Consider the following 19,131-nt stretch of genomic DNA (forward strand, 5'->3'; position numbering starts at 1 on the left):
TAAATAAGACATTAAAGTGATTTTACCAACAAAAAAAAAAATTTGCGAGGTCTTCACAGTATTAACCCAACAAAAAAAAAATTGTTTAGAACGAATTAGGTTAAGGGCACAAAAGAGATGAACTTTTTTTTAATAATCTTTTAAAAATCCTTATCAACATCAGAGCATACAAAGATTGTTAACAACCCAAGTCCCAACCACTTAACTAAGCCATTGCTATTCTAATTTATAACTAATCAATCCCAGGCCTGTCAAGCAGTTAATTACTCTTCTTTCTTGCCCTGATTTTTCATCTGAAATGGAACATCAAGAAAGCAATGTGTTATTAGGTTTGTCCTCCCAGGATGGATACAGCAAGGGGTTTTTCATGCTCGTCTGCATGGTTTTGTCATGGATAATAGTCCATAGATGGAGCCAGAAGAACCAAAAAGGACCCAAAACATGGCCTCTAGTGGGAGCTGCAATTGAACAGTTGATGAACTATGACAGGATGCACGATTGGCTTGTCAAGTACTTCTCCGAATCAAACTCCGTCGTCGTCCCAATGCCATTCACAACCTATACTTACATTGCAGATCCTGCAAATGTTGAACATGTCCTTAAGACCAACTTTGCCAATTACCCAAAGGTGATCTGATATATTTATGAGATTAGTTACATTAATTGGTCCTTAGTTTTTCTTTAATTTCTTGTTAATGTCCCACTATACACATTTTATTGATTGAAGGGTGAAGTGTATCATTCGTACATGGAAGTCCTGCTTGGAGATGGGATCTTTAATGCGGACGGAGAGCTTTGGAGGAAACAGAGAAAGACTGCAAGCTTTGAATTTGCATCCAAGAATTTGAGGGATTTCAGCACTGTAGTCTTCAGAGATTACAGCCTCAAACTCCATGCCATTCTGAGTCAAGCATTTGAAGGCCAACAAGTAGACATGCAGGTGGGAAAATATTTCATTATAGTCTCTGCACTTGGTTATTTTTTCTATAAATGGAGCTCTGAATATAATATTTTGTGCAGGAACTGCTGATGAGGATGACTTTGGACTCCATATGTAAGGTGGGATTTGGTGTAGAAATTGGAACTCTGGCTCCCAATCTACCAGATAATCACTTTGCCAAGGCCTTTGACACTGCAAACATTATTGTGACACTCCGGTTCATTGATCCATTGTGGAGAATAAAGAGATATTTAAATGTGGGATCAGAAGCTTTACTTGACAAAAGCATTAAAATCATTGATGATTTTACATACTCTGTTATTCGAAGAAGGAAAGCAGAGATCAAGGAAGCTGGCCAGAATAGCGAAAATAACAAGGTAACATAATAACTTTTTGTGGGACTTATTGCTTAGTTTTTTCACTGTAGTTGAAGTCTCAAGGAAACAGATTTATTAGCTAAGAAATCAATTTCTTGATCAGATGAAGCATGATTTACTGTCAAGATTCATTGAGTTAGGCGAAGACCCAGAAAGCAAGTTAACTGACAAAAGCCTCAGAGATGTTGTCCTCAACTTTGTAATAGCTGGCCGGGACACTACAGCAACTACTCTCTCCTGGGCCATTTACATGATAATGTCCCATTCCCATGTAGCTGAAAAGCTATATTCGGAGCTCAAAACCTTGGAAGAAGATCGAGCAAGAGAAGAGAAGGTTTCGTTGGTCCAGTATGACACAGAGGACCTTGAATCATTCAATCATAGAGTAACACAATTTGCAGGACTTTTGAATTATGATTCACTGGGGAGGCTGTATTATCTACACGCAGTTATCACCGAGACACTTCGTTTGTACCCTGCAGTCCCTCAGGTATGCATTTTCCCCAATTGAAAGATAGATTGTCAATGCTGTTTGCTAGAAGTAATGTATATGGCTGTAGGACCCCAAAGGAATCTTGGAGGATGATGTTCTACCAGATGGAACTAAAGTCAAAGCAGGAGGGATGGTGACTTATGTTCCCTACTCAATGGGTAGAATGGAGTACAATTGGGGACCTGATGCAGCTTCATTCAAGCCTGACAGATGGCTGAAAGATGGTTTCTTCCAAAATGCGTCACCGTTTAAGTTCACCGCATTCCAGGTGTGTTTACCGAGCGATCTTTTAACCGTATATCCATGAAAAGTTAGAGGTCAGTAACATAAACACTTGATCACTTCTGATTTGCAGGCAGGCCCAAGAATATGCCTAGGGAAGGACTCTGCATACCTCCAAATGAAGATGGCACTGGCCATTCTGTGCAGATTTTACAAATTCACTTTGGTCCCTGGTCATCCAGTTGAGTACCGGATGATGACAATTCTATCAATGGCGCATGGCTTGAAGCTTACCGTAGCCAGACGTTAATGTGATGCTTGTAGAGGCCAGAATATCAACTGTGTCAAAGATAATTAAAAATAAAATTAAGTGTTTTGTTCCATAAGTTCTTATACTCTGAAGCTTATTTGAATTACACGCATGATGTCAGAAATGACAGAAATAGTTTCCCATACATGGCATTCTCAAAAGTTCAGGTGGTATATTTATTTCAAAGCTTCTAAGCCACAACACGTACACTATACACCAGATAAAAGCTTTGGCATTGTTTCTCCCATTCCCATAAAATACAGTAAAAGTAATTAACATCACTGAAACCTAAATTCAGTTACACAGACTAAGAGATCAATCTCTTCTTCTTCTCTTGCCATTCATTGATTTCAGCATCAACCCTTGCTTGAACTATTGCATGAAACCCTGGGTATGGCTCATAACCGAAGAAGCTTTGCAGAGCCTGAAGCAATAACAAAACGCATAAATCATGATTGTCAAGTCAGTGAAAAATCAAACTAACAAGAAGTTAAAAATCCATCAAAATTACCTCTAACAGAACAAAGAAGGGAGCCATTAGAAAGGCTTGTGCAAGGTTGTCCAACAAAGCTGGTGCCCGTTTCTGCGGCAGATTACAATCATTACATAAAATCTCAAGAGTATGAAGACAAAAAGGACATGAAGTCACAGACAGAGTTAGAAATAAAATATTTAATACCTCAAAAACCCCATGGCCAATAAACTGCCCAGTCCAACACACAATCTGTGCCACCACAACAACCTGAAAATAAGTTGTTAATGTTAGATGACCTAAAATGAAACTCTAAAGTCTAGACATACAAATAACACCAATATCATTTACAGCTAAAACCTCACTCACTCAAATGACTGAAATTTAAAGAAAAAGTTCAAAAACAGTACATAATTTCACAAAATAAACGAAACCCAGATCACATCTTTCGACAGAAACTACGAATAACTCTAGAAATTACCTTCCAAGAGATGGAAAACCCCAATTGGGTTGCAAGGAAACAGCTAGCAAACCAGCAAATAACACAAAGCAGAGCAGCCAAGGAGCCAGCTTTCGCATCCAAACAGACGTAAAACACCGAATAGATTAAAGTCAACAAGAGGCCGATGTTGAAAACCAGAACAACATGGCTCCCAAACAGCGGAAACCCAAAACTGAATAACGAGGGCGTGAAGTAGAGGATAAGAAGAATCGTGAAGAGGATTGGCCAAACGAAGAGCATGTGTATCGCTATGTTGATTGGGTTGCTGTGGTAAGCTCCATAGAAAGCAAAGTGCTTTTCAAGATCGAACAATCCAGTCTTCCCCATTGAGAATTATCGGGAAAATTTGACGGGTTCAAGGAGGAAAGAAAGGGAGGTGGTCGTTTTTATTGGCTCGTTCGTCAACCACAAAAAAGTAAACTTTCCTTCTTCGTACGCAACGCAACCACAAACAACTGAAGCTCACCCGCCAAGTTAATGAATCCTCGTCTAGTTAGCTTGTTCACAAAAGAACCCTTGAATTTATTTATGATCAGACAATACCAAGAAAACCAAAGACTCGATCTCCACTGAAAACAAACAATCTCACCACCAGCCGAACGAATTTGACCCAGAAAGAAAAAACAAACAAAAAAAGAGCCAAACTAATTTATTAATTTATTATGAAAAGGAGTTTGGGCTTAATATTGTTAGCTAAAAATGACCCAATGTCTCAACTCAAGCCAGCCTCCTGGTTTGGGCCTCTTTCTTTATCTTTTTCGGCCTTTTGGATGTGGGTGGAGTCCACCTAAACTTCTCCCTCACTCACCCAAAAACAAGATAATGAATGCCACGTGGCAAAAAGTGAGGTCCATGTTGGATTAACGGGCAACATGGTCAGCCACAAAAACCTGCCCAAGAATCCACAAAAACCATCATACTTCTATGAAATATTGGAAATTTGTCTGCATTTAACCAGAAGCCATGAGCAGCTTCACCAACACCACCACAACCTTCCTCCATGCCCAAATCACCAAACCCCAAAACTACCTCTGCAAAATCTCACTCCCAGCCATCAAAGCCTCACTTCCAGGAGCAGAAGAAGAAGAAAACAATGCCACAAGTCGAAGAAAAATTGTGACAACATTTTTAGGCACTTCCTTGGCACTTGGGGTGCACCAACATGGCATTGCCACCCCACTTGGACTAGCCGAGAATTGGGGCACTCGTTCGTTTATAAGGGAACGTTTTTTTGAGCCCGGATTGTCTCCAGAAGATGCAGTGGCTAGAATTAAGCAAACAGCTGAAGGGCTGCACAGCATTAGGGACATGTTGGAGGCCATGGCTTGGAGGTATGTCATATTTTACATTCGCCTAAAGTCGGCCTATCTTTCTCAGGATCTGAAAAATGCAGCAACTCTGGTGCCAGATGTTCGCCGTCAAGAGTATGTTAAGACGGCCAATGAGTTGGTGAATAACATGACAGAGGTAGATTTGTTACTCTAAAGTATATTGTGTGTGTATTTATATATTGGTGATTTTTTTTCTTTAATCTGATTAGAATGTGATTATGTTTGTATTGCAGTTTGATTATTATGTTCGAACGCCAAAGGTGTATGAATCGTACCTATACTACGAGAAGACATTGAAATCAATAGATGATCTGGTGGCGATGTTGGCCTAGTACAAGGTGTTGGATGTTTTTATTTGGAGCTACATGATTGCAAATTTCAATGCTTTGGATTGAAACCAAATATATTTGGGTAAATATAAAAGCGCATGGTTAGTTGATAGATAAAAGCGCATGGCTCGTTTAGAGCTCTCGCAACGGTAATGCCACTACTAGAATATATGTTGCCAAATCTCTATGACAGATGAGAAGGCATATGAGATCTAACTGAAAGAAAAACAGTTAATATCCTACAAGTATATGCCCAAACAGGAATAAAAACTTAAGGATTCATGTGCCGAGACGGTTTAGTTATGGTAATGTTAAAAGCCCTTTTTGTGACTAATTTTTGCAGTTGCTTAGAATGAGCTATAATGTCAAAAGCCAAAAATCATATGTAAGAAAGCTATTTCATCACATATTTTTAATTTCCTCCAATATCTAAGATATAAGTTTCATGTAATTGCAAGATGATTAAAGGATTTGTGGTCGTAATATGTGCTAATGATCTGTATGTTGTACAGTCGTAATGTATTTTCATCCTAAAGATGTGCCAAGGGTCATCCCATTGCTGCCTACATATATTACATCGAGTATATGTGATCACAATATCAAGAAGTTCCTCATGAAAGAAAAAAAAATTGCATGATAGTATCATGCATACCCTATGCCTATGCAGATTAAGAAGTTTCAGGGTGAAAAATCAGAACAAGGATAAACCATGGCATTTTATTGTATCACACTCATTCTCTTTAATTAGGTTTAGGTGTGCATACAAATCAATATTGTCATCCATACACACACCTATGCATAAATTCATTGCGACAAATGTTGGTTTTAATTAGCGGTAGACAACATTGCAGTATGGCAAAAGAAAAATGTAACAAGATTTTGCAGATTTGCTTCAAATAAATATACAGAACGTACATTTTATGTTGTGTAAATGAAAGGTACTAGGAGCAAATTTTTTCATATCACACACTTACAAACCCATGTACTGTATTCACACGAAAAGATGACATTAATACCAACCAGCAGTTCCTTTCAACACATCAGCGTCGAGAGATTGCCACAGATTGCATGATGATTAGGAGTACGAGTACAGTAATGGCAACAAAGGAGCCGATGAGAGACCCAGAAATGCGCTCGCAGAAGCTGTTGAATTGCCGGCAAAATGCAAACCAGTTGGTGCTGGAGTTGCCATAATGTGCCAGGTACACTATGGCTGCTGCTGCTGAAGCTCCAGCAGTTACAAGCCCCATCATCACCTTCACAAAATTCGAGTACATATAATTGAGAATTTGGCAGAGAATATATATTTGAGTGAATAGTCAGTTAAGGTAGCATATATTACCGTGTCAGAGATGATCAAGACGATCCTGCTGTTTTTGGCTGCAGTCCAGATGATATGGACAAAGGATAAAGGAAGAGAAAGCACAAGGTAGACACATACAATTGAGTTTGCAATCACAAAAAACCTGTGTGACATGAAAGCACATGTACGAAGTTTTAGCCTTTTTTTCTTGAGGAAAAGAAAATAGTAGTTCAATCATTTTTGCAAAGATTAAAGATTGTTACGTTAACGTGGGAAGATCCTTGTAACGAGCCCTGAATCGAACAAACTGCGCGGTGAAGGGAAGCGTTTCCCGGCTGGTTCCCATAGCTATTGCACTTGCCAATGTTCCAAGGGCTGCAATTACCCGCAGAGTGAAGTCTAGAACAGAGAGCACTCTGCTCACCCTTACTTTTGGGATTGGGATTGGTTTTGAGGCTTCTTTATCAGTAGCCTCAACTGCTCCTCCTGCCTTCATTTTTCTTACTTAGGTTTTCTCTTTGAAAGTATAGGGAGTTTTGAAATTGTACTGTGTACTTGATAGACTGATGATATTGTTGTGGAGATAGATACAGGGGAAGGCATGCATTTATAGTAATTTGTATGTTGGGTTTCAATGCCTTGCCTTGTGTATGTATGCTTCTCCTGAGCATGCCATATGTAAGCCTGTGATAGGCTGAATGATGACATCTCACTGGTAAAGCTGGAGTTTAGTGACAAAGGCAATCCCACCGGCTCTCACTTGCTGTATATTTAATTCTGAACAAACAGCCTTCTGCCAACTCCAACAATGAACAGATAATGCCATGACATTAGGACAAGGCTTTGTGCAAATTTTGCGCTACTAATTTTCTCTTGGTGACATGCCAAGGGTCATAGGAAATTGGCCAATCAGGAATATGATCAAGTCACTGCTAAGTGAAGTCATGATCTTTATGCTTGTGGAGTATGCTGTCACTGTTTTAGTGGGTTTGGTGGCTTAGGGTTTAAACATATGTAATATGTTGTCTTTTAGGTTGAAAATGTATGTCAAGAAAAAGGCGCCATTAGGCCCAAGGCAACTTGGCAACGACAGCAAGTCCAAATTTCCCATGAATACATGCAATGCAAACAGCTCCAGGGCCTAACCAAATGGACCTGAAAACCTTACCCCTTGGCTCAAAAGGGAGGAAGAAGCAACAATATGTCATGAGCTACAGGACTTTCTGCTTAGTGAAATCTTGACAAGTAGAAATTTGTTTGCTGTTTTGGACCTGCACTACTTCACAAATCTTTATAATTGGGAAAAATAAAATAAAAATTGGCCATCATGTATATAACAAACACCATGAAAATCCCATATAATCAACAAAAAAAACATGGGATTTGATCAAAAAATGAAAAAGGAAAAACATGGGATCATTTTGTCAGAAAGTACTTGCAAAAAAGCACAAATGAGAAAGTTGGGATTTTTATAGAAGCAAAAATGAGAAAACTTACTGCCATGTACATCATTCAATCAGGGCTTCTTCCCTCTTCATTATCATTATCATCATTGATCTAACATGTAAGCATGAGATAGACATGTAGCCATGGACAACTTGCCGATTATCTCTACTACAAACACATAAAACTTTTGGACCATCTGGTATTGGATACAAAACAAATTAAATTAGTGTTTTCATTCTTCTTGCTAATTTCAGTGTGCATAACAGAAGGCTCCTTGTTTCTATTGCTTGCTAAAATTGCAGAGCATGGTTAGAAACAAAGTTGTCACATTTGATGAAAATTTTATGTACCTATAAACAAGAGAAGTAGTAGCCGCCGGCAAGTCATCCTTGGCTGCATCACATATATATTATCTCATACTTACATGCAAGACCTGAGATGATTCATAATCCAATTTCAACCAGGGTCTTAAAACTTGCAGTGTCCTGTGGGAATGGTTGGGTTGGAATTTGGAAGGAGGGGGAGAAAAAGAAGAACCGCATTGGAGTTTGGCTCATTACAACAAGAAGGAAATGATCCATGGGCCAGTCCCAGTATGAATATATAGGAAACTTGTTTCAGCTATATATCAGTGGATTTGGATTGTTGAGTTGAACCAATTAATGCAGAGACGTGGGCAGCAAGGATTTTACCAGAAAAAGAAGAGAAAAGGCTACCAATTTTTGCCTTGAAATTCATACAGCAAATCAAAATAAGATTTGGTTCATATCCACTTTAGCTATGGTCTTATTTAGCAACAAGATTTTCTACATTCGGTACATCTTGGAAACAGAATCTTATCACTTGCCAAAATCATGTCTGCATAATGCAATAAAAGATTGGGAAGCAATAAATTTGCGTGCTACACCACTACTTGCTACTTGTTTTTCTTCTCTGTGATGCAATGCTTGTTATTGCTAGCTGTAAATCATTGCAATGCTGTATCTTTTGCACATGTTGCTGTATCTTTTGCTGAGAGCCATTGTGATGTAATAGAATATGGGCAATATCCAGACTGACGAAAATGGTTATGGGGGGTGACATTGGCTACCTGGTAATTATTATAACCCCTTTTCTTTATCAACTTTGGTCTTGATGAAGCAGATATATATATATTTTTTGTACTTTGGTTGGACTCATTCAACCCTTTTATTCTGCCTCCTTTTTGTTGCCTCTCACTTTACAAAGTTTTACTAGCTGTTAATTTTCACTCAAGATTCTATGTTCACATCCTTCCTCACCAATATCATTTGTATATAAATAAAAAAACATTTTAACACGTTCTTTTTCGTGTGTACTAGAAATTTGACAAATTAAACCTGATCTTATAGTATTTTTATTCCTTTATTCTTAATATTGAACGTTATTTTACTAATGAAGTCTAACTTAGTGAAAAAATACATTGACTTCTAGATCAGTGATTGAATGTTCGAACCCCCATTGACATCTTTGATAGTGTATATGAGAAAACTCCATCTCCTTATAATTTAGATTATCGGTTATACTATAATAATAAAAAAATTGAACACATCTCAAATTCAAGAAAATTAAGTAAGTATTGGACCAAGAAAATATCTATGTATTTAGAAATATTTGTTGCGTTTGAAATAAAATAGCAAATATGAGGCCATCTTAATGAAAATAAGGCCCAAAGGAAATCGAATTGAACCCAGTCAATTTCCATACGGTTTCAACAAGGCCTCAACTCAAGTCTTACACAGCCCAAGACTTACTCTTACCACCCTTAAGAGATGTGCGTCGTGTAGCGTAATCTCTAGGCATCGTTCTTCTGATAGCCTCTACTTCGCAATCGGATCGCCCCGTTTCGGCTTTTTTTCTCCCTATCGGCTCTTTGATCAGGTAAACGATCCACACCTTCACTTTCAGTTCTATTAGTCTTGCCTACTTGAACAATCTTGATAGATATTCATTGATGAAAGCTATTAAATTTGTGTTGTAATTTGTAAATCAAAGAACTCAGCTGCCTAGTTACAAGTCACTGGTATCTCTCATCTGGGTCATGCTTGTTTCTGGGTTCTTCTAAAGGTTCTTGATCCAACTTGTCTGTACAGTGTGATTCTTGATAATTACAAGTGAGACATATTTTTAGTTGTGCTTTTCCACAAACTGAAAAGTTTTGTGAAGAAGTGGGAAATGATTGTAAAGGCCTGCATGTATATGAACTTAAATTCTAGTTGTTTTCTAATGCCATCGTCTTTCTTTAATTTTTTTTTATGGTGCATATGGTAAGTGCGGGACGATTTGCTTCAACTTGTTTTGCTTCTTCTCACTCGAAAAGTTGACTTTCTTTTTCCATTTTTCTATATCATTTTCAAGATGCTGATCCTTTCTATATCCTCAGTCGGGTCATAAGTTAATGAACAGGCATATTTCTTGTATCTTGATCCTCGATGTTGGGTTCGGGCTAGGGAGTTGGGAGGCCTTGTTGAAGGGCTACCTCCTTTTGTGTAAAATAGTCTTGATGTTCAACCAGAATAGAATAGACAAAAAAAAAAAAAAGCATAGTTTTGACTAGCCTTTGGGGGAAAAAAATTGTAATGAGATAATCAAATATGACAAGACGAACCCAGTCTAGTTTTATAGAATTGGGGTGGTTCCTTTAATGCGTTTTTGTGGCATGAAACATTTATCAACATAGTCGTATTTATTTTTGTTTACAGGGTTATATTTGGGCCAATTTACAGACATTTGTGTGCATGCCTATGATTTGATATATTGGAGTTGCACCAATTCATAGGCTTATCTTTTCTAAAAGTAATTGTTATGAGATTTTAAAGACGGAAGGAACTTGCTCACTTATTTGGACATTGCAATGATACGACTGGATTTGATTACATCTGTTTTTGATTGAGTAGAAGGATTCTTTTGTTTCTGTAGTTGTCACCTGTGCCCAGAGAAAAATATGTCAGATACAAACACGGAGGAGGTGAAGGAGCCAGAGCTTGCTGATAGTGCTCCTAAGGATCAAGGTGCTGGTGACAATGCCGATAGTGCTCCTAAGGATCAAGGTGCTGGTGACAATGCCGAGGAAGACCTAAAAGCTTCAAATGAAAATCATGAGAATCCCATGCCTTCACCCCAGCAGGAGGTACAACTCTGCTCTGCAAATCGTTCTAAACTTTTTGAAATTTCTTGCCTGTTGCCCTGTTATCTGTTAATGCAAACTGTCTGTCTCATTGAAATGATCTTTTTGCATCAAAATTTCTTTATATATCATCAGCTTGCTTCATTTGGTCAATAGTTGAAGTTATGCAGTAGGATCATTGTCTACAATTTTGTCTTCTTCAGGAGGCAACAATTAAGAAAAAGTATGGAGGCATATTACCAAGGAAGCCTCCACTGATATCCAAGGTAATTGTTGGCCTTGTTCTCTCTCTTTACCCCCAAGCTCCCCTTTCTGAAGTTTCTGATCATGTTCTATCTTTATTGAGATAAATAAAGCCACCAACAAGCAATTTGAATTTTCTGTCAGGACCATGAGCGTGCTTATTTTGATTCTGCTGATTGGGCATTGGGAAAGGTACTCATTTGGATTTGCTTAGATTGTAGTTGCTATAACTCTGAAGGCTTGAAGCCTAATCTCTTTGCCTATCTTTGGTTCTTTTTAACTTCTTCAACAGCAAGGAGCAAAGCCAAAAGGACCACTTGAAGCACTCCGCCCAAAGCTGCAGGTGTGTTTGATGATAGCACCGTGATTTTCTTACCTCAAGCTGGCTAGAAGTTGTTAGGGGTTGAAAGATCAGCCATTACCATGCGCAAAAACTAAAACTGTAACGTAGATAGGAATTCTTTTCTTCTCCTGTTATCCTTTGCTATACATCAGTACATGGTTTTTATCTCTTATATTTGTCTGTTGTTGTCATCAGCCCACACCACAACAGCAAGCGCGTTCAAGGCGCTCATCTTATTCCCGTGCAGGCGACGGCGACGGTACGTGGAATCAATAACCAATTTCCAACAACATCACCAATAAACTTCTTGTACATGTTAGAAAACCATGTTCAGCACTTGAACTCCTTTATCTCTTTCCTACATTAGATGGCGGCAATGACAACACTTCTTTGGAGGACCAAGTAGACGGTGGCAGCAGTAACACAGCAGATGAGGATCAGAGCCGCCACCACGAGTAGCTACTGCCTGCTGCACATTCTGAACGTTGAAGCTGAGGGTCAGATCTCACCTTGTTTAAGGTGCCAGAGCAAATAAAGATAAAACTTGCCAAATTTTTGTACTAGTTGTAACATTTAACATGAATCATGTACACACTGGATGAAGATATGACATTTCATTTACTTAAATTTCTGATGTGGGATTGCTCATATTGAGAGAGAGCTCCATGAATCTATATATATAAAGTAAAAGGCAGAGAATGGTGAAACATTCAAAATATTTAAAAAAAAAATGCGCTTGGTTAATTCAAACATTAAGAATTGAAATTATTAATTAAATGAGGATAATATAGTAAATTTGCATTTATTTATATTAAAAAATTAAAATTAAAAACAAAATCAGAAATATGTCCTATTTTTATAGAACATAACTATCTAATGTATATACTGTTATCTTAATTTAAAAATAAAATAAAAATGAAAAATGAAAATCAATTGGTTTTATTTACAAGAAGTATCATCAAGATAAAACGACAGAGTTTATGCTGTCGTTGGCCATGGAAAACATAATAATTCCATGACATGGCACCATCCACTCAAGAAAACAGACACCACTGGCCATTGTAGAGATGATCCTTCACACCATTCCCTTCTCATCCAACATCGCGCCACGTGGCCTAATCACATCGCGTTCTGATTCTTCTCCAACCCGAGTCAACTCAGTTGCTTCAACGGCCGCGTCACTCGCGCCGGACTCGTTCTGTTTCAGGGGCGTATGTTCGTGCGGAAGAAGGCGCTTCGTTGAAGCAGCAGTAGCCACATCGTTATTCCCAATTTGCCCCGCCACCTCCATCGCTTCCAAATTGCCTTCTGATAATTATACGGTACGTACTGGTCCTTGGACACTTCATAGAAAATTTGGTGGTTTTTTTTAAAATTGTGTGATGCATGCTTAGGCCATGTTAGAAAAAGTTCATCCTCCAAGACCAGACTGGTATGAAGAGTTCTATGCATCAGTCTTGAACACCTCCATGCAATCTTATGAAGACGAGGTTAGTGGTTAATTAGTAAATACTAAAAGTTCCCATTTAACTAAGTTTTGAGATTAGTGATTAATTAGAAAATGTTTCTTTCTCAATGAGGTTAGTGATTTCATTTTATGAGTAAGATCGCAGGTTACAAGGCAGAGCTGTTCGCTGAACTGAAGGGAAAAGCTCAGCAAGTGTTGGAAATTGGTATAGGGACTGGTCCTAATCTTAGATACTATGCTGCTGGTAGTGGTGTCCGGGTTTTTGGTGTGGATCCTAATATAAAGATGGAAAAGTATGCTCGGGCTGCTGCCGTGGCTGCCGGTCTGCCCCTTTCGAATTTTGAGTTTGTACAAGCAGTATGTGAAACTGGTTATTAATTTATGAAGCTTGAATTTACAACATTCAATGTATAATTTCTTATAATGCAAGTTTTATTGACCTGCAAGCACTTTTTGAATTTCGGTTTCTAGTATTTGTCCCCTCTTTGTGAAATTTGCTTTTTGTTTGTGACATATTGGAAATGCTTAATCTTAACCAGGTTGGGGAGGCTATACCATTAGATGATGCTTCAGTTGATGCAGTTGTGGGAACCCTTGTATTGTGTTCTGTTAAGGATGTTGAGAAGACTCTGAAAGGTAATGGTTTTGCATAAAATTCCTGACTTGTGGGTTGTTGCTTATTGCTCATTTTTGGTGTTATATTCAGAGATAAAGAGAGTGCTGAGACCAGGTGGAGTTTACCTGTTTGTGGAGCATGTGGCTGCAAAAGGTAGGTAGTGAGCTGAACCCAATTTCTAATTCATTGAGGAAATTGAGGGGAAGAAGGTGTTATATATGGTTGTCATTTTCTGAAGTAAGCAACTGGTTATGGTGGTGCAGATGGAACAATCCTCAGATTTGTACAGAGTGTTCTCGATCCTCTGCAACAATCCCTAGCTGATGGCTGTCATCTCACCAGGGAAACAGGAAGGAGCATATCCAAGTCTGGGTTCTCAGATGTTAAGCTTAGCATGACCTCCTTGTCCAGTGCCTCTATCGTAAACCCTCAACTCTTTGGAATAGCTTGTAAGTAACAATAACACAAGGCCATAGATGGTTTGCTATTTGGAGCAGTCTAAAACTTGAAATTATTTTTTTTCGCGCAAATCGGAATTCGTTAACCAAATTAAGAAGGTACAACAGTATCATCATCAAGTAGGAAAGGCTCCAACCAAAGGGGAGCCTCTTCTTTCCATGTTACAATGGAGATGCATTTTAAAGCATGTTTTGTTTAGCTAACATATGAGCAGCCTGAATACAACCGCCTGGAATGAAAGAAACAGAAATATTCTCAAACTGTTGCATATCCTCTTAACATTATTGGGCTTGGGCCTTTCTAAGCAAGCAATAGTTAGCCCATGTGGCTCAATTTCTCACAAGATAAATAAATAAATAAATCTTTTTTTAATCATACTAGAATAAAACAAATTCTATTGTTCAGAAACTCATCAGGCTTGGCAATATGTAATTCAATCTAAGATATATAATTATATTATCCTGCTCAGGTTGGTCCCGGAAATATATGTATATAAATACATGTGTTTAAAATATAATTTCATTAGCTCACGCAACCTTCTACAAAATGATTATTGCTATAAACAATTAATTAAATAAATGTGAAGAAATAATAAATAAATAAGTCAAACAAAATTGGTGACAAAAAGAGACGAAGAAATAATGACATGCAAATAATGACAACAAAAAAACCAATCCGCCAGTGCCACCTACAGAAAAATATTGATTAAACTGCTCAACTCCAGCAAAAAAGAAAAAAAGAAAAAAAAAAGAAAAAAAATAATATACGGCACAAAAAGGAAGGTAATCCAATTAATTAAGCTAGAAGAAACAGGGAATTGGATGGGATTATGCAGAAAAGGGAGGATCTTAATGCAAAAAGGTTCCTAAATAGGCTCCTCCTTTTTCTCCCCGATATATTAGGGTTTTCATTTCTTCCTCACTCGACAACCAGTCGCCTAGGCCTAGCTCAGCTTCTTCTCGTGCTTCGTCATTGTCTAATTGTAAGCTTTCTTTCTCGATTTACATTTCTGGGTTTTAAAAATACCAGTTATTTATTTTTATCTAACTGGGGCTTTCTATTTCTAGGGTTTTTGACTGATGTTCAGTTCTCAGATTTTGCTTTTCTATCTGCTTTGGTTGTATCACTATACTGTTTGATGAACTTTTGGTGTTTCCAAGACCAGTTCTGCTCCTTATGTGTCTCTGTTAACTTTCTAAATTTGTGCGCTCTATAAGGTTGAACTAGATGCCTGGCCTTGTGCTGAACAAAAATATGAAAAATGCACTCTGCCAGTCTTGAAATTTAAGTTAACTTGGGTCGTTTTAAGAACCCACTTGAAGTTAAAGTCACTGGCTTTGTGGAATTTATGTAATTTATCGGCTTTCATATTGTTGATTTAAATGATGATGGATTAGTATCTTGTTGAGTATTTGTGTTCTGGAGTTTTATTTTGTTGAACATTTGGAGTTGAGAGTACTTGTGTTGAACATTGCCTTATCTAAAGTTTTTCGAACTTTCTTGGTAGGGTTGCCACTATGACCACTGAAGAATTCTGAAATATTTGTCATTTGCTGAAGATTTCTGGAGTTGTAAGCAACATACTCTGAATATGTATTGTTAATGCTGATGAGGAAATTTTGATCCTCTGTTTATAAGTGTTTGCCTGTTTTATATTTGAAGTTCTACCGCACTGTCCAATTTTCTTGAAGTGTGGGTCTTCGCACCCTGACTGCAGCACTTAATGCTGTTAGGTGTTCTAGGATTCATTGTTGTACTAATCATATGTTGTACCATTGATAAGTGGCGCTTGACATAAGTGAATGTAACTTGTTTCATGTAAGTGATATAAATTAGTGAGCTGAGCTTTAGGAAGATTGATAGCATATAGAATCAATCTTCTTGTGTCTTATAAAAAATAGCTAAAACGGGGTCCCTGTGTTGTGTGGCTGCAAGGCCACATGAATCACATACGGCCAGTAGGGACTGGTCCGTGGGTCCAGAGGAGCCTTGCTGGCGAACTAATACGAGCTTCTCACCACCCCCATCGAGATGGGATTTCCGATTCCAACCTGAAGAACTACAGTATGGTTTGCATGATGGTATTCAGCAGCATGGGTCTTCTACTTCATCAAACAGTAAAGGAAGTAGGGGCTGGGTAAGAGGCAACAATCTCTATAATCATCACTACTCTGCATCTGATGGTGCTGCACTGTTTTTAAGTAGTTCATCTGACCTTTCTCAAGGTCCTCAGTGGACACCTCCAGCAATACAGGAAATCAGTGTAGATGATTATGAAACTGCAAAAAGGAGAGGTAATACAATTGATAATGCATCTCTATTTCAGTTTTTTCTGTGCGTGCATACACATGTTGATGTCTGATAAATTAGATTGCTTTTGGGATGAATTTCTAATTGTTGGCTTTAAAATCTGGTGTCAGAAAAAGCATATGAAGAAGTAATGTGCTAAGTGCAATTGCTATGCGTGTAACTTCAAAGATTAAACAATTTGGTGGATTAAATTTTTGTGGTTCATTTGGATTGAACAGAGCTATAATATTATTTTATGTCTGTTAATAATCTACCAAGTACAAATGAATTTGTGCAAATGATCTTGCATTATTATAATTTATTGTTTATATTTTGAGATACACACATTTGTGTGTGTTGTTTGTTACTGCACAATTTGATGGTATGTTGGTCATTGTTTGAAATAATTAGACATTGCAGTCTCTCGTAAAAAAGTTCTCACATCTTGTAACCTTCTTTCTTACATCTCTCTGTGTGTGCACACTCATGTATTTGTGTACACTTTTGCTTCACACAAAAAGATGACCATCTGGGTTAGGTGATTTGATAGTTGGTTTTTACTAACAACCCTGTGTATATGCAGTTGCTCTATCTTGATTTCTCTGTGTTACATGATTAGTGTTATAGTAATTTTCACAAATTACTCTATTGTTTAATAACTCTGGCTTTATGCTCTAATTACATCTTAATTAGATTCATGAAAAAGAAAAACCCTTCAATCATAATAACCATTGTCATGCTTAATCTACTTATACTAGCAACTTAAGGAGCATCTCTTTCTTCTCTATTGTTGGCAGTGTAGGGTCAGAGTGAAAAAGAGTGTTAGAAGCTTGTTAAATCTGATCTGGAATCATGAGTTCAGTTGACATTATCCACGGGGATTCTCATTGTTTTCATTTTGAATTATTTGGTTGCATTATTATGTCGTTTGAGGTGTTTTCTTGATTGATTTCTTACCTATGCCATTTATTCTTACCTACTTAAATAATTACCACGATTGATCAATAATCAGACCCCTTCAGCCTCTAAAATAGGGAATTCAAAATTTATACTTATTAAGGAAATTTAGTAATCTCAAGATTGTCATCATTCTTTCTAATATTCATGTTGTAAGTTATTTTCATTAATTTAATGTCACTCCCTCTTACTTGCTAGGTCCAGCTTTTGGGCATTCATTCTTTAGACCTACCATGGAGGTATTTTGTGAGAATTTAACTTTCAAATTCAAATTTCCTAGTTTATTTAATCAAATAAATTTATTTTGTGTTTCCTTTGATGGTATCTTGCAGGGAACCTCAGAAATTCAAGACACCGGGGAGTCCTCCTCATCCCGTTCAGACAGCAGTGAGTCTGAACCTGCAGTCAAGGCATGCCTATCTTCTCATCATACTTTACCGAGCCGCCGTTCATTCATGTCCAAACCTATTCATCCCTTATCTTTTCCTGCACAAACTCCTCCAAGAGAGGCTTCTGACCTTACATTAGCTGGATTTGCGGAATTTGATGCTGCCACTCCTCAAAGAGATGGCCACCGCTGGAGCAGTGCGAGTAGCAGCATTGATTTTGCAGATGTTTCTGAGTCATTTGAGGCAGAAATTTCTGGTCGACCATGTAATAATATGTCTGATGGTTTTAGATGCGGGTTGTGTGAAAGGTTTCTTTCACAGAGATCACCTTGGAGTTCTCGTAGGATAGTAAGAAGTGGAGATATGCCAGTCACAGGGGTGCTTTCCTGTTGTCATGTCTTCCATGCAGAGTGCTTGGAGCAAACAACACCCAAGACACGTAAAAATGACCCTCCCTGCCCATTATGTGCCAAATTTGAGGAGGAAAATCTCCCTGAGCAGCAAGGCTTCTCAAGACTGCGGACTGGTTTTCCACGGCTCAGACCAATTTCTGATGACGGGCCATCCAGGCCTTGGGGATGTACGCAGGTAGGAGATTGTGTTGAAGGGGCTTTGCATGCTCCCCCACGCAATAGTATGCTGTTGCTTAACAGAAGTCGCATAAAGAAAAATCTTTCTTTGAAAGGTAATTTGGGCAAAGATTTTCCAGGTCAGTTGAGAAAAAGTGGCTCTTACTCTTTTCAGCATTTGAGTGGAAAATCAGCTGACCAGGGAGCAGTTGGAAGCTCAAAGTCAAAGATGACTGCAGGCCTGAGTATTAAGAACTGAAGAATATACATAGCTAAATCGGAACTCCGAAAGTTTTCTCGACAGGCAATCCTTGAATTCTGCTATTTGGTTGTAAGTCTGAATAGATTATATATCTGCAGTGGTTGGATTGGATAGCCTGCCGCCTTGTATAGATTTGATCTTGCTCAAATTGTGGGTTGAAACCCTTCTTGGAAGTAGACACATGTATGTTTACATTGCTATTGTGCCTCTGTATTTTGATTTGTGTATGAATCTTTTTTGCCCTCTAAGAAAAGGGAAATTAATTTCTTTTTTTTCTTCTTTGGTCTTGTGTTCTTGGAAAGCATTAATTGCCAGAAATCGTTTTAGAATTGTGGAATACTATTAATTTATGAAAGACATGCTTCATGTAACGATCTTAAAATAAAACAGTTCAATGATTCTGACCTTGGTTAGGCTCCCTCCATTTGTCTACACACGTCCTTAAAAATAAGTAGGAGGTTGATTTTTGCCCAGGTAGCTCAATCTCTGTCTGGACCCTGTTTAACTGGGATTTGTGGAGACTAATTGAGTTGTTGATTTATCATTTGTCTCCATGATTCATTGGTCCTAGTTCCCTGGATAGGAGATACGCTTGATGGCTATTGGCGGTAACCAGTAAATTTTGTAACCACACAAAGGAAAAGATAGAAAGAAAGAAAATATCTT

General features: G+C 38.0%; 7 protein-coding genes across 12 annotated transcripts; 5 read left to right on the forward strand and 2 right to left on the reverse strand.

Moving 5' to 3' along the window:
- The first annotated feature begins 240 nt into the window (after positions 1-240).
- On the forward strand, positions 241-2,487 carry CYP704B1 (cytochrome P450, family 704, subfamily B, polypeptide 1). Its single transcript, XM_008223505.2, has 6 exons — positions 241-628; positions 728-940; positions 1,021-1,317; positions 1,421-1,807; positions 1,878-2,078; positions 2,166-2,487. The coding sequence occupies exons 1-6, from the start codon at positions 299-301 to the stop codon at positions 2,340-2,342; spliced, it is 1,605 nt and encodes a 534-aa protein (XP_008221727.2). The 5' UTR covers positions 241-298; the 3' UTR covers positions 2,343-2,487.
- A 7-nt stretch (positions 2,488-2,494) lies between these two features.
- Positions 2,495-3,939, reverse strand: LOC103321556 (2-hydroxy-palmitic acid dioxygenase mpo1-like). Its single transcript, XM_008223371.3, has 4 exons — positions 3,296-3,939; positions 3,022-3,084; positions 2,854-2,925; positions 2,495-2,766 (listed from the first exon to the last, which is right to left on the reverse strand). Exons 1-4 carry the CDS (start codon positions 3,641-3,643, stop codon positions 2,650-2,652), a joined length of 600 nt encoding a protein of 199 aa, XP_008221593.1. The 5' UTR covers positions 3,644-3,939; the 3' UTR covers positions 2,495-2,649.
- A 280-nt stretch (positions 3,940-4,219) lies between these two features.
- On the forward strand, positions 4,220-5,472 carry PNSL2 (PsbQ-like 2). The gene is made up of 2 exons (XM_008223372.3): positions 4,220-4,783; positions 4,881-5,472. The coding sequence occupies exons 1-2, from the start codon at positions 4,280-4,282 to the stop codon at positions 4,977-4,979; spliced, it is 603 nt and encodes a 200-aa protein (XP_008221594.2). The 5' UTR covers positions 4,220-4,279; the 3' UTR covers positions 4,980-5,472.
- A 371-nt stretch (positions 5,473-5,843) lies between these two features.
- On the reverse strand, positions 5,844-8,508 carry LOC103321558 (casparian strip membrane protein 1). 4 transcript variants are annotated; one of them, XM_089045152.1, is made up of 4 exons: positions 8,076-8,508; positions 6,543-7,921; positions 6,319-6,442; positions 5,844-6,232 (listed from the first exon to the last, which is right to left on the reverse strand). In XM_089045152.1, the coding sequence occupies exons 2-4, from the start codon at positions 6,773-6,775 to the stop codon at positions 6,017-6,019; spliced, it is 573 nt and encodes a 190-aa protein (XP_088901278.1). In that variant the 5' UTR covers positions 6,776-7,921; positions 8,076-8,508; the 3' UTR covers positions 5,844-6,016. The 4 variants fall into 4 exon arrangements, with proteins under 4 accessions (XP_088901278.1, XP_088901280.1, XP_088901281.1 ...); XM_089045154.1 differs by having other exon boundaries at positions 6,543-7,550; positions 7,777-8,508; XM_089045155.1 differs by having other exon boundaries at positions 6,543-7,558; positions 7,777-8,508.
- Positions 8,509-9,464: 956 nt separating this feature from the next.
- Positions 9,465-12,083, forward strand: LOC103321559 (uncharacterized). The gene is made up of 7 exons (XM_008223374.3): positions 9,465-9,624; positions 10,663-10,873; positions 11,074-11,136; positions 11,258-11,305; positions 11,406-11,456; positions 11,652-11,715; positions 11,824-12,083. Exons 2-7 carry the CDS (start codon positions 10,688-10,690, stop codon positions 11,913-11,915), a joined length of 504 nt encoding a protein of 167 aa, XP_008221596.1. The 5' UTR covers positions 9,465-9,624; positions 10,663-10,687; the 3' UTR covers positions 11,916-12,083.
- A 370-nt stretch (positions 12,084-12,453) lies between these two features.
- LOC103321560 (uncharacterized) lies at positions 12,454-14,070 on the forward strand. 2 transcript variants are annotated; one of them, XM_008223376.3, is made up of 6 exons: positions 12,454-12,778; positions 12,851-12,946; positions 13,063-13,281; positions 13,464-13,560; positions 13,631-13,697; positions 13,804-14,070. In XM_008223376.3, the coding sequence occupies exons 1-6, from the start codon at positions 12,524-12,526 to the stop codon at positions 13,862-13,864; spliced, it is 795 nt and encodes a 264-aa protein (XP_008221598.2). In that variant the 5' UTR covers positions 12,454-12,523; the 3' UTR covers positions 13,865-14,070. The 2 variants fall into 2 exon arrangements, with proteins under 2 accessions (XP_008221598.2, XP_008221597.2); XM_008223375.3 differs by having other exon boundaries at positions 12,459-12,778; positions 13,631-13,693.
- A 385-nt stretch (positions 14,071-14,455) lies between these two features.
- Positions 14,456-18,744, forward strand: LOC103321681 (RING/U-box superfamily protein). Of its 2 annotated transcripts, none has more exons than XM_089045609.1 (4): positions 14,456-14,981; positions 15,507-16,293; positions 17,450-17,484; positions 17,578-18,744. In XM_089045609.1, exons 3-4 carry the CDS (start codon positions 17,479-17,481, stop codon positions 18,460-18,462), a joined length of 891 nt encoding a protein of 296 aa, XP_088901735.1. In that variant the 5' UTR covers positions 14,456-14,981; positions 15,507-16,293; positions 17,450-17,478; the 3' UTR covers positions 18,463-18,744. The 2 variants fall into 2 exon arrangements, with proteins under 2 accessions (XP_088901735.1, XP_088901734.1); XM_089045608.1 differs by having other exon boundaries at positions 14,466-14,981; positions 17,444-17,484.
- Positions 18,745-19,131: the final 387 nt, after the last annotated feature.

This window comes from Prunus mume, linkage group LG2, assembly GCF_029339155.1.
Source record: "Prunus mume cultivar Tortuosa linkage group LG2, ASM2933915v1, whole genome shotgun sequence".
NCBI lineage: Eukaryota > Viridiplantae > Streptophyta > Magnoliopsida > Rosales > Rosaceae > Prunus > Prunus mume.

Bases quoted from the DNA above. Each gene is read 5' to 3' on its own strand.
- CYP704B1 (XM_008223505.2), top strand. From the start codon at position 299: ATGGAACATCAAGAAAGCAATGTGTTATTAGGTTTGTCCTCCCAGGAT. The intron at 629-727 runs GTGATCTGATAT...TATTGATTGAAG, and splicing joins ACTTTGCCAATTACCCAAAG to GGTGAAGTGTATCATTCGTA. The intron at 941-1,020 runs GTGGGAAAATAT...TATTTTGTGCAG, and splicing joins GCCAACAAGTAGACATGCAG to GAACTGCTGATGAGGATGAC.
- LOC103321556 (XM_008223371.3), bottom strand. From the start codon at position 3,643: ATGGGGAAGACTGGATTGTTCGATCTTGAAAAGCACTTTGCTTTCTAT. The intron at 3,085-3,295 runs GTAATTTCTAGA...ACTTATTTTCAG, and splicing joins GGTTTTCCATCTCTTGGAAG to GTTGTTGTGGTGGCACAGAT. The intron at 2,767-2,853 runs GTAATTTTGATG...TTATTGCTTCAG, and splicing joins CCTTCTTTGTTCTGTTAGAG to GCTCTGCAAAGCTTCTTCGG.
- PNSL2 (XM_008223372.3), top strand. From the start codon at position 4,280: ATGAGCAGCTTCACCAACACCACCACAACCTTCCTCCATGCCCAAATC. The intron at 4,784-4,880 runs GTAGATTTGTTA...TTTGTATTGCAG, and splicing joins TGGTGAATAACATGACAGAG to TTTGATTATTATGTTCGAAC.
- LOC103321558 (XM_089045152.1), bottom strand. From the start codon at position 6,775: ATGAAGGCAGGAGGAGCAGTTGAGGCTACTGATAAAGAAGCCTCAAAA. The intron at 6,443-6,542 runs GTAACAATCTTT...CATGTCACACAG, and splicing joins AAGGATCTTCCCACGTTAAC to GTTTTTTGTGATTGCAAACT. The intron at 6,233-6,318 runs GTAATATATGCT...AATTTTGTGAAG, and splicing joins TCTTGATCATCTCTGACACG to GTGATGATGGGGCTTGTAAC.
- LOC103321559 (XM_008223374.3), top strand. From the start codon at position 10,688: ATGTCAGATACAAACACGGAGGAGGTGAAGGAGCCAGAGCTTGCTGAT. The intron at 10,874-11,073 runs GTACAACTCTGC...TGTCTTCTTCAG, and splicing joins TGCCTTCACCCCAGCAGGAG to GAGGCAACAATTAAGAAAAA. The intron at 11,457-11,651 runs GTGTGTTTGATG...TGTTGTCATCAG, and splicing joins CACTCCGCCCAAAGCTGCAG to CCCACACCACAACAGCAAGC.
- LOC103321560 (XM_008223375.3), top strand. From the start codon at position 12,524: ATGATCCTTCACACCATTCCCTTCTCATCCAACATCGCGCCACGTGGC. The intron at 12,779-12,850 runs GTACGTACTGGT...ATGCATGCTTAG, and splicing joins TGCCTTCTGATAATTATACG to GCCATGTTAGAAAAAGTTCA. The intron at 13,694-13,803 runs GTAGGTAGTGAG...ATGGTGGTGCAG, and splicing joins GGAGCATGTGGCTGCAAAAG to ATGGAACAATCCTCAGATTT.